Source organism: Trachemys scripta, chromosome 22, assembly GCF_013100865.1.
Source record: "Trachemys scripta elegans isolate TJP31775 chromosome 22, CAS_Tse_1.0, whole genome shotgun sequence".
Lineage (NCBI taxonomy): Eukaryota > Metazoa > Chordata > Testudines > Emydidae > Trachemys > Trachemys scripta.
Genome location: NC_048319.1, coordinates 9737 through 22183, shown reverse-complemented (window position 1 = coordinate 22183; position 12447 = coordinate 9737). Strand labels below are relative to the sequence as shown.

At 38.2% G+C, this 12447-nt stretch overlaps 1 protein-coding gene and 2 long non-coding RNA genes across 6 annotated transcripts in view; 1 reads left to right on the top strand and 2 right to left on the bottom strand.

Annotated features, from left to right (window-relative positions):
- TPM4 (tropomyosin 4) overlaps window positions 1-7186 on the bottom strand; it is a 34624-nt gene extending 27438 nt beyond the window's left edge. For 2 of the 4 annotated variants that reach the window (XM_034755407.1, XM_034755408.1), the window contains exon 1: window positions 6816-7183. In XM_034755407.1, coding sequence (XP_034611298.1) covers window positions 6816-6929 — 114 coding nt within the window. In that variant the 5' untranslated portion in view covers window positions 6930-7183. Of the gene's footprint in view, window positions 1-6815 lie in introns of all 4 variants that reach the window. The other 2 variants (XM_034755406.1, XM_034755405.1) reach the window with 2 other exon arrangements.
- The window catches only part of LOC117868973, a 40186-nt gene extending 28892 nt beyond the window's left edge, over window positions 1-11294 (top strand). Inside the window, exon 4 of the long non-coding RNA XR_004643747.1 lies at window positions 10338-11294. This is a non-coding gene — a long non-coding RNA (uncharacterized LOC117868973). The remainder of the gene's footprint in view (window positions 1-10337) is intronic.
- Window positions 3823-5683, bottom strand: LOC117868974. The gene is made up of 2 exons (XR_004643749.1): window positions 5644-5683; window positions 3823-3944 (listed from the first exon to the last, which is right to left on the bottom strand). It is a non-coding gene; the product is annotated as an uncharacterized LOC117868974 (long non-coding RNA).
- Window positions 11295-12447: the final 1153 nt, after the last annotated feature.

Below are 12447 nucleotides of genomic sequence, written 5' to 3'. Positions count from 1 at the left end.
CCATGAACACCATAGTTACCACCCCTCTAAGTCATTGAATTTCTCTGATCCTCAGTTCCCCATACATTGAAGACAACTTAACTAGGCACTCAGATACTATAGAGATTGGGGGGCATGTAAGTATCCCCAAAAATCATAACCAAAAGTTTAATACTATGTATAAAGTAGGGTGGTCAAGCGAATAAAAAATTAATCGCGATTAATCGCACGATGAAACATATTAATCACGATTAATTGCGCTGTTAATAATACTATTTATATAAATATTTGTGGATCTTTTCCACATTTTCAAATATATTGATTTCAGTTACAACACAGAATACAAAGTGAACAATGCTCACTTTATATTTATTTTTATTATAAATATTTGCGCTGTAAAAATAAAAGAAATAGTATTTTTCAATTCACTTAATACAAGTACTGTAGTGCAATCTCTTTATCATGAAAGTTGAACTTACAAATGTAAAATTATGTACAAAAATAGCTGCATTCAAAAATAAAACAATGTAAAACTTTAGAGCCTACAAGTCCACTCAGTCCTATTTCTTGTTCAGCCAATCAAGTTTGTTTCATTTGGAGGAGAGAATGCTGCCCACTTCTTGTGTACAATGTCACCTAAAAGTGAGAACAGGTGTTCTCATGGCACTGTTGTAGCTGGCATTGCAAGATATTTACGTGCCAGATGTGCTAAAAATTCATATGTCTGTTCAACCACCATTCCAGAGGACATGCGTCTATGCTGATGATGGGTTATGCTCGATAACAATCCAAAGCAGTGCAGACCAACGAATATTCATTTTCATCATCTGAGTCAGATGCCATCAGCAAAGATTGATTTTCTTTTTTGGTGGTTCAGGTTCTGTAGTTTCCGCATCGGAGTGTTGCTCTTTTAAGACTTCTGAAAGCATGTTCCACACCCTATCCTGATCAGAGTTTGGAAGCCACTTCAGATTCTTAAATCTTGGGTTGAGTGCTGTAGCTATCTTTACAAATCTCACATTGGTACCTTCTTTGTGTTTTGTCAAATCTGCAGTGAAAGCGTTCTTAAAACGAACAACATGCTGGGTCATCATCCGAGACTGCTATAACATGAAATATATGGCAGAATGCGGGTAAAACACAGAGCAGGAGACATACAAATCTCCCCCAAGGAGTTCAGTCACAAATTTAATGAACACATTATTTTTGTAACGAGCATCATCAGCATGGAAGCATGTCCTCTGGAATGGTGGCCGAAGCATGAAGGGGCATATGAATGTTTAGCAGATCTGGCATGTAAATACCTTGCAATGCCAACTGCAAAATTGCCATGTGAACTTCTGTTCTCATTTTCAGGTGACGTAAATAAGAAGCAGGCAGTATTATCTCCTGTAAATGTAAACAAACTTGTTTATCTTAGTGATTGGCTGAACAAGAAGGAGGACTAAGTGGATTTGTAGGTTCTAAAGTTTTACACTGTTTTGTTTTTGAGTGCAAAAAAAAATCTACATTTGTAAGTTGCGCTTTTGTGATAAAGAGATTGCACTGTGGTACTTGTATGAGGTGAATTGAAAAATACTATTTATTTTGTTATTTTACAGTGCAGATATTTGTAATAAAAATAATATAAACTGAGTACTGTACACTTTGTATTCTGTACTGTAATTGAAATCAATATATTTGAAAATGTAGAAGAACATCCAAAAAATTTAATAAATTTCAATTGGTATTCTATTATTTAACAGTGCAATTAAAACTGCAATTGATCATGATTAATTTTTTTAATTATGATTAATTTTTTTGAGTTAAATGCATGAGTTAACTGCGATTAATCAACAGCCCTAGTATAAAGATTTTTTTCCTTTGGGGGTTTCTTCCCATTCAGCTGTTTGTTTCCTCCCCTTCAGATCTCCTATGCACAAAGGCCCATAATATGGTATCTTTTTTCTAGCAGAGGGGGACACTGGATAGTGTTCCATCAGAAGTTTGTCATTATTATTCCTTGAGTACACTTGATAAGTCACTTTAGAGTGGCACAATGGTAATTTCATCTTTGTGCTGTGCATGCTGGGAATACATTTTGCTCTCTAAGGGTACATCTACACTACAGCGGGGAGTCGATTTAAGATACGCAAATTCAGCTACGTGAATAGCGTAGCTGAATTCGACGTATTACAGCCGACTTACCCCGTTGTGAGGACGGCGGCAAAATCGACTTCTGCCGCTTTTTGTCGGCGGCGCTTACTACCACCTCCGCTGGTGGAGTTAGAGCGCCGATTCGGGGATCGATTGTCGCGTCCCGACGGGACGCGATAAATCGATCCCCGAGAGGTCGATTTCTACCCGCCGATTCAGGCGGGTAGTATAGACCAGGCCTTAGACTAGGCCAGTGTAATTCAAGAGTAACTACAGAAGTAGAGGTAGTTATTCTGGATTAATACTGGTGTAATTGAGAAGAGAATTTTTGCTATCTCAAGCCATGCTCTCAGACTCTGCTGACATCAGAGTGGGGGCTTAGATCTGAGTCCTGTTCTCAGATTTTCCACATTGTGCCACTATTGGGCAGGCTTTTTCTTTTATATTTTTTAGCTTCTTTTTCAGTTACAGCTACAAACAACTTTCCATTATAAAACTGGTTTTGTTGCTTATCACTTTGCCAAATTTTAACTGTTTGGGATGAAATTTTGCGTGCCATGTGTCTCCTGCAGGTTGAATTTTTTGGGAACATTTCAGCCAAAACAGTTCAGCTGCTTCAGAGAATGAGAATATGGAAAAATACATCATTTTGCCCCTGTTAAAAATGCTGATAAACCTTTTATTTGAGCAGCTCTAGTGCCCCATGCTTTGGAACAAGAACTTGAAATTTGGTAGGGTAAGTGGCCTTTATGTCAGGGATGTACCTTTTGCAGTCACATTGAAAATCTAGCCAAATTTGACGACGTTATAAGTCTTTGAAAAAAATCACAGTACGCACATGCTCAGAGTCTGATTTTAGCAGCTTAAAAAGCTCCAAAGCATCATCACTGAGCATGCTCAAGCCTCTCACAGCTCCTACTGCTAATCAGACTGCATGTGCATCATCCCCACAGAGAAACTGAGGGTGTTTCATCCCCTCAGCATTCTTATGTGTGACCAGACCTGTGCATTGTGTTGGGATGGAGCATGCGTAGTCTGGCTATAAGGAGAGCACAATAGAAAAGCTCGTGAGGATGTTAATAATTTTGTATTCACTGCAGGAATTGGGTACACTTAATAATGAAGATAACAAAGAAAATAGTGAATAACTACCCATTCACTAAGCACCATACATCTTGTGCACTGAATGAAGTAGGGTTGTGTGGAAAAAAAATAGCACATGATACAGTCTAATTACTTGATCATAATGTGCATGCATAAGGGTTGCTATACAGTGTTTAGAACGTTTTGAGTACTCCTGTTATATCACTAATACTATAAATAAGGAATAATTGGAATTTTTTTCACCTCTTTAAAAGCAGAGATCATAGTGGATTCTTTATATTTTTAAATTCTGTTCCCACCAGGTCTCTACATACACTATTGGTTTTAGGTTGATGGGACATGGACTGAGATGGTAAAAATTATTTTTAAAGCAAATAATGTAAACTTAAATATAACTTCAATTAAAATTAAATACATTTTTTCCACTTGGATGCAGCTTTTTCCTTTCCAAATCAATCCTTTTACTTTTCAACTTTAAGCAACCTTGTATAGACAACTGGGATTGCGCAGCCTCCCTTGTCTTTTTCAGATAAAGGGTGCCTTCCCTCTCCTCCATCAAAACTTGAGCAAAAACACTGACTTTGTGAAGCATTTCAGCTACAATTATTGTTCAACATTCTGTGTTTATTCAGAATTGCATTCTTTTATGCCTGGTCTTCGGGGTGAAACTGATGAGTCTTAAGTAGTACTGACCCTCTGAACTTGTCTCATGTGGAACTTATAGTCTGGAATATAAAAAGGAATAACATAAAAAAGCATCTTTTAAAAAGTGGAAGTCAAATCCTAGTGAGGTAAATAGAAAGGAGCATAAACACTGCCAAATTAAGTGTAAAAATATAATAAGAAAATCCAAAAAGGAGTTTGAAGAACAGCTAGCCAAAAACTCAAAAGGTAATAACAAAATGTTTTTTAAGTACATCAGAAGCAGGAAGCCTGCTAAACAACCAGTGGGGCCCCTGGATGGTCAAGATACAAAAGGAGCACTTAAAAGACGATAAAGTCATTATGGAAAAACTAAATGAATTCTTTGCTTCAGTCTTCACGGCTGAGGATGTTAGGGAGATTCCCAAACCTGAACCGTCCTTTGTAGGTGACAAATCTGAGGAATTGTCACAGATTGAAGTGTCACTAGAGGAGGTTTTGGAATTAATTAACTTAACAGTAGCAAGTCACCGGGACCAGATGGCATTCACCCAAGAGTTCTGAAAGAACTCAAATGTGGAATTGCGGAACTATTAACTATGCTTTGTAACCTGTCCTTTAAATCAGCTTCTGTACCCAATGACTGGAAGATAGCTAATGTAACGCCAATATTTAAAAAGGGCTCTAAAGGTGATCCCGGCAATTACAGACCCGGTAAGTCTAATGTCAGTACCAGGCAAATTCGTTGAAACAATAGTAAAGAATAAAATTCTCAGACACATAGAAGAATATAAATTGTTGGGTAAAAGTCAACATGGTTTCTGTAAAGGGAAATCATGTCTTACTAATCTATTAGAGTTCTTTGAAGGGGTCAAAAGTGAGGTGGCAAAATTTGCAGATGATACTCAACTACTCAAGATAGTTAAGACCAAAGCAGACTGTGAAGAACTTCAAAAAGATATCACAAAACTAAGTGGTTGGGCAACAAAATGGCAAATGAAATTTAATGTGGATAAATGTAAAGTAATGCACATTGGAAAAAATAACCCCAACTATACATACAATATGATGGGGGCTAATTTAGTTACAACTAATCAGGAAAGATCTTGGAGTCATCGTGGATAGTTCTCTGAAGACGTCCATGCAGTGTGCAGCGGCAGTCAAAAGCAAACAGGATGTTAGGAATCATTAAAAAAGATTAAATAAGACAGAGACTTATTGCCCTTATATAAATCCATGGTATGCCCACATCTTGAATACTGCATACAGATGTGTTCTCCTCATCTCAAAAAAGATATACTGGCATTAGAAAAAGTTCAGAGAAGGGCAACTAAAATGATTAGGGGTTTGGAACAGGTCCCATATGAGGAGAGATTAAAGAGGCTAGGACTTTTCAGCTTGGAAAAGAGGAGACTAAGGGGGGACATGATAGAGGTATATAAAATCATGAGTGGTGTGGAGAAAGTGAATAAGGAAAAGTTATTTACATGTTCCCATAATATAAGAACTAGGGGCCACCAAATGAAATGAATGGGCAGCAGGTTTAAAACAAATAAAAGGAAGTTCTTCACACAGCACACAGTCAACCTCTGGAACTCCTTACCTGAGGAGGTTGTGAAGGCAAGGACTATAAGAGGGTTTAAAAGAGAAGTAGATAAATAAATTCATGGAGGTTAAGTCCATTAATGGCTATTAGCCAGGATGGGTAAGGAATGGTGTCTCTAGCCTCTGTTTGTCAGAGGGTGGAGATGGGTGGCAGGAGAGAGATCACTTGATCTTTACCTGTTAGGTTCACTCCCTCTGGGGCACCTGGCATTGGCCACTGTCGGTAGACAGGATACTGGGCTGGATGGACCTTTGGTCTGACCCAATATGGCCATTCTTATGTTCAGAAGCGCTGCAGGAAGTGCTGTATTTGACCTGAATCTGAAGGTCAATATAAAATCCCTGTTAGTATTGGTATGGTGCCTGCACTCCAACACTAGTCATTGGTGCATTGGGATACAAATAAACATATTGTAATCCTCTTCCAATCTCATTTAGCAATGACTGCATGTTTGTGGAAAATATTTTAATGTGTCTAAACCTCTTAGTCTTTACTATAAAACACATTTTACTTAGAACACTTTTGTGCTATGATGATCTCTTTTTGTTTTGCGATATTTAATCACTAGAGAGGAGTGATTTGTAACAAAGGACACCCAAGTGACTCAAAATGTTTGAGTTAGATCTAAATCCTACTGCATTAGACAGTTGTGGTTTGATCTGTGTACTCTGCCAATGTAAAAATCCCAAATACAGCATTAGCAATGCATTCCTAGAGTTCTCCATAAGATTAGTTCACACAAATAACTTACCTCAATTTCAGGATTCAATATTTCTGATTATTCCCAATAACAGAAATCCTACCATACTATCTGGAGTAGGTGGTCTCGGTCAGTTGGTACTCAAATGAGGGACATTTCTCACACTGAGGAATAGTTAGGTGATCTGCATTAATTTTGCCTCAACCTTAGGTTTAATTCATGATCAGGCATTGCCTAGGAAAAATCTAACAGCTCTACCACTGTGTATCATCCTTGTTTAAGATATAAAGCTCTGGTCTCTTCAAGGAAGGTGCAAGCTCAAGGAAATTAAACAAGGAATCTTGTAGGATTCAAAAAAGGAACTCTCTGAAGTACACTGAGTAGTCTAGAAATGCTGCTGACCTCACTGAGTCCCAAATCAAAATGGATGAGCAAATAGGAAAAGTTAACAGATTGTCCCATCTGCATGCATGAAATATATTACTAAAATGCAAAATACTTCAAAGGAGGGTATGCAGAAAAATAGAGGAGACCTAACAATATTATTCTGTTTCCTCACCATCACAAAGATATGCTACTTACATTTTTAATATGTTATTACAATTTTCTCCATAATGTAGATATACAACTATTTTTATTCCTACTCACCTGTTTGCACTTGTCCTCAGCTGCTTTCTTGTCTGCTTCAGCCTGTTCAGCTCTATCAATTGCATTCTCCTTATCTAGCTTCAACATCTGCATCTTTTTCTTGATGGCTTCCATTTTTGCTGGAGGATGGGGTTGTGTCTCTCTCACACAAGAGAAGAAAAGCTTTGCAAGAACAAACTTGTAGTAAACAGTCTTAAAAATAGGTTGTGAAAGTAGTAGAGCACTGCTCTAGGCGTGCAGCACAGTGAACCCTTGAATGATTGTAGTTAGCTTTAAAGTCTCAAAGACCCTTACTCAATATTTTGGATGCAGCCCAAATCCCTGGTCCCCCCCCCAGCCCCAGACCTTTCATGTGCAGCCTTTCTAAGGAACAAGCTGGAAGCGATTCACTAGGGGACTCTTAAGCACTCAGTCATCTCCTTATTTGGGTGTCTGTTTTCTTAAAGGAAAAAAATGTTTCCATTTTTAACCTTCTGACATAAGCAAAAGTGTTGACATATGAACACATATGCTTGAAACAAAGCTCATTAACAGCTCTGGTTTGTAGAGCAGTTAAACAGTCCACAGGGCTATGGGAAATAGTCTGTCTTCCCATACATAGCAAGCAAGCAGAATAACATCTGGAGGAAGTGGAAGGATCCTTATGGATTTAGAAACTGAAAAATGTTCATGCGCAGAAAATTTGAGACAATGACTAAACTAGTAAACTAGTAAAGAGAAACTAGTAAAAACATGTATCTTGTGGGAAACAGATATCCTATGTTTGATATGTTGTGAAATGCATAACAAAATTATAGGTATAAAAATCATAAACCCTTGGAGTCCCAAATTTTGCTTTCAGTTAGCCTGGTACAATTCCTATAAATAATCTTGCAATAGATGTTTCATATATGTAACAGAAGGCAGATTGGTACCCAAGATGGGGATGTTAATAGGCTTTCATTTTGCACCTACCTGCCATTTCGGTCTTTGAAAATTCTCCCCCTAAATGTTTGGGGGAATAATATCTATTTTCTAATTCATTTGGGAGATGATGCTATAAAGTTGAAATGTCACAAGTATTTTGTCAATTAATCTGATTCCATTCATAAACTATTATCTTGTAATATGATTGAGGGAAAGTTTGTTTTAGTTTTTACATTTTATGTATATTAATAAAGTGTGTTTTCCAGAGATGCTTTTTGCCCAATGGTAACATCTAATGTTCAGGAGACAAAAGCATATTTGGGTCCATTTTTGTCATACAGGAGGGGTTCTCAAACTCTCCCACAGGCAGGGACTACGTCTAAATAAATTATCTCATGCTCTTTGTTTTCATGACCATCTGGACTATCACAGAAATGAAAGGCTGGAAGGGACGTTGAGAGACCATCAAGTCGAACCCCCTGCCTGCACTGAGATTGGCCCAAGTAAACCAGAACATCCCTGGCAGGTGTTTGTCCAACCTGTTCATAAAAACCTCCAGTGAAGGGGATTCCACAACCTCCCTTGGAAGCTTATTCCAGAGCTTAACTACCCTCATAGTTAGAAAGTTGTCCCTAATATCTAACCTAAATCTCTCTTCCTTCCTGCAGATTAAGCCTATTACTACTTGTCCCACTTTTAGTGGACATGGAGAACAGCAGATCACCATCCACTTGATAACTCTTCAGATATGTTAAGGGCTGTTATCAGTTCCCACCTCAGTCGTCTCTTCTCAAAACTAAAAATACCCAGTTTTTTAACCTTTTATCATTTTTGATGCTCTCCTCTCGACTCTTTCCAATTTGTACACATCTTTCTTAGAGTGCAGTACCTAGAATTGGAAACAGTGCTCCAGCTGAGGCCTCCCAGGCCGAGTAGATCGGGACACTTACCTCCCATGCCTTACATACAACATTCCTCAAAAAGAACAGGAGTACTTGTGACACCTTAGAGACTAACAAATTTATTAGAGCATAAGCTTTCGTGGACTACAGCCCACTTCTCTAATAAATTTGTTACTCTCTAAGGTGCCACAAGTACTCCTGTTCTTTTTGCGGATACAGACTAACACGGCTGCTACTCTGAAACAATACAACATTCCTGTTAATATACCCCGGAATATTAGCCTTTTTACCCACTTCATCACATTGATTCATGTTTAATTTGAGATCCATTATGACCCCCAGAGCTTTTTCAGAGGTACTGTTGTCTAACCAGTTATTCCTCATTTTGTAGCTGTACATTTGATTTTTCCTAAGTGAAGTATTTTGCACTTGTTTTTATTACATTTCATCTTGTTGAATTCAGCACTCTCCACTTCATTATCCAAGTCATTGATGAAAATATTGAATATGGCCCCTGCTATTCAAGAAAAAATATTATTAAAGTATTTAATGGGTATTTAATGGGTCTTTAATGTTACGTGGCAGCCAGAAACAAGGAGCCAGTATTATGTGACCAGCCAACACGCTGCAGATCACAAGTAAACCCTTTGTGAACCAGTTTGGGAATCCTTGTTAAACCATTTGAGTCACACAAGTTTGTCCCCACTACAGGGGAGCTAAAAAAAAAATAGATTTTATTTTCTGTTAATTTAGACGTTTCACTAAAGGAATTCTCCTTTTGTTAAACAGAATTAAATTGTAATTTGGTAGAGAAATAATCCTCACTGAATGGACACTTCAATGCTCTGGAGAAAAATTTATTCTAATTTGACTGAGTCATGAGCTTAGAAAATCACATACTGTATATACATAACATTTTAAAATAATAGTAATATGTTAAACAGTGCTCCACCAGTGCTCCAGGGTATGGCAAGCTGTGGTAAGGACTGTGTGACAGATTTACCTGAGTAAAGCGCATAGTGGATGTATGCCGTGAGTGAGACATGTTGTAATAACTGGGTCTATACATTTATCTAAATTGCAAGCTTAACTGCTGAAAAGTGGATAAAGGTTCACAAATTGTTACAATGATCTGTTATATAAAACTGTTTAAGAAAAGATGTGGATCAAAGGAGACAAAGACTGAATTAATATAAATAAAAATAGAGTGACCAAATTTCCTGTTTTGGGGGACTTTTTCTTATATAGGTGCCTATTACCCCTCATGCCCTGTCCCATTTTTTCACAGTTGCTATCTGGTCACTCTAAATAAAAAGGGTTTACTGATATCAGTCAAAGACTATGTATTATGAATGGTGAACAAGATGAGCAGAAAGTCAGAAATCAGGTAACCAAAAATTGATGTGTTGGGAATTAGGCCTAATTGGCGGACAAAATAATGGAAGGATGGGCTATTTAGCTTATTGGTCCCTTTTGCGGTCCTTAAAAAGAGACTTGGTGAAAACACAGTGCAGTGCTTTTTACCATCACTGCAGCTGTGGTGGAAGGATTGTTATCATGATACCAGACCATGGTACTACAGTGAGGAGCTTGATCATTATTGCTGCACAAAGGAAGACCCCAGCCTGATACATCTGAGGTCCTCCTTTGTCTTCCCTTCCCTTGTGCATTCCTTTCTGCCTCCTCCATCTTCCTCCTGTCCTCTCTCTCTCAGCTTTTCACTGGATCCTGAAATCAGCTGTATTGCATAGCACCAGTACAATGAGATGAGATGGCCCATCCAGCTCTGCTCACCCTGAGAAGGATGACTGAAGGAGAGGGACCTGACCAGACCAACTAGATAATGTCCCTGTCCGGGGAGAAGAGCCAGTGTCCAGAACAATAGCTTTCATGGCTGACCTGCAAGACCAAAGCATCTGTCCCATGACTGACCAGCCACCCTGTATCCTAAGCTGTATTTTCCCCATCTTTATTATCCTAGTTTTTCTCTCTCTCCTGTGTCTATTTTGTCTAATGCAGGAAAGTGACTATTATTCTAAATTCAAAATTGAATAATAGAACACCAAGGGCTATTTGACTAAATAAGAGATGTTAACTAATTATTCATGTCTCTAGAAAAGACTTTGATAGGTTTTTATTATTTGTTCTTTATCTTATTTTGCTTCTTTCCTTTTGTGTGTTTCAAGTAATACATTTCTAAGTTTTGGTCTGAGTTTTATAGTATATTTGCCATGGTATTAAGGAGTCTGAGGTCTTTATATATCAAACCCTGGAGCTTTTAAACATTGTTTAATGTTGCACAGTAACTGAGTTTTATTAAAACCTTTAGCCCATATATTACAACTAAATTAATAAGATCTACCTCATTCACTACACAGTAACTAAGGTACAGTAAGGGGTAACACAAAGTAAGCAGTATGTCCTAGTGAGGTGTAAATATATTCATTGGGGAACATTTAGATAAATCTGATAGAAAAATGAACTGATATTACTATAAAATAAGCTCCAAAATAGTTCTTGAAGAGTTCCTCAGACTTTTTACTTCTTGTTATCATTAAATGTAGAACTGGTTGCATAACTTATTGCAAATAATGATTGTTGTACATTTTTGACATCTCTGCAGTGACTAAATTATAATTTTTTATTATAATTAAAAGAAATTTCTCCATTCTGTGCACATTTGATTACATTCTGTCCCCTGTACCAGATGCTGTCCTACTGTTATACAGTTCTAATAATTGCAAGAGATAGTGACTAATTGGATGACGTGAAACAGACATAGAGAAGCAGCATGGGAAGCAGAGTCAGCACTTCTCTCAGATTGGAAATTGGATCTATCCCACAGGAAAAGGCAATATCCTGATCCAAAGCCTTGTACAGTAAAAACTGGTCCGATGCAGTACTAACATCAAGGGAATTATGTCAGATAAAACTGGATCCCAAAGCAGAGAGCCTAAAATATAACCATAGGAGCTGGAAGCTACCACATGAAAACTCTTATTAACTACACTTACATTGAATTGGAGAGTACGACAAGAACAATATGGATTGCAGAAGTGTGTTTTTTGCTCTGTAGAATCTCTCAATGTTTAAATTATTTTTGATATTTTCATCTCTTAATGCTTTGGACAAGATAGACATGAAAAATATATATGAGCAAAGTTATGATAATCTTAAATTATGCAAAATTGTTTTGAGTCTGATTAATCGCAGTTAACTCATGCTGGCGTTGCAAGCTTCCACAGGGCTATCGCCACTCGCTTCTCAACTGTGAGGGCTGCTCTCATCCTGGTATTCTGGCGCTTCAGGGCAGGAGAAAGCAAGTTACAAAGTTCCATGAAAGTGCCCTTACGCATGCGAAAGTTTCGCAACCACTGGGAATCGTCCCACACCTGCAACACCATGCGGTCCCACCAGTCTGTGCTTGTTTCCCGGGGCCAGAGTTGGCATTCCACAGCATGAACCTGCCCCAGTAACACCATGATTTGCACATTGCTGGGGCCTGTACTTTATGAGAGGTCTATGTCCCTGTCAATTTCCTCATCACTCTCATCACCTCGCTGTAATCGCCTCCTCGCCTGGTTTTGCTTTGGCATGTTCTGGCTCTGCATATACTCCAGGACAATGCACGTGGTGTTCATAGTGCTCATAATTGCTGCGATGATCTGAGCGGGCTCCATGATCGCAGTGCTATGGCATCTGTGCTGAAAAAAGGCGCGAAACTATTGTCTGACGGAGGGAGGGAGGGGCGAGTGACGACATGGCTTACAGGTACAGGGAATTAAAATTAACAAAGGTGGCTGTGCATCAGGGAGAAACACAAA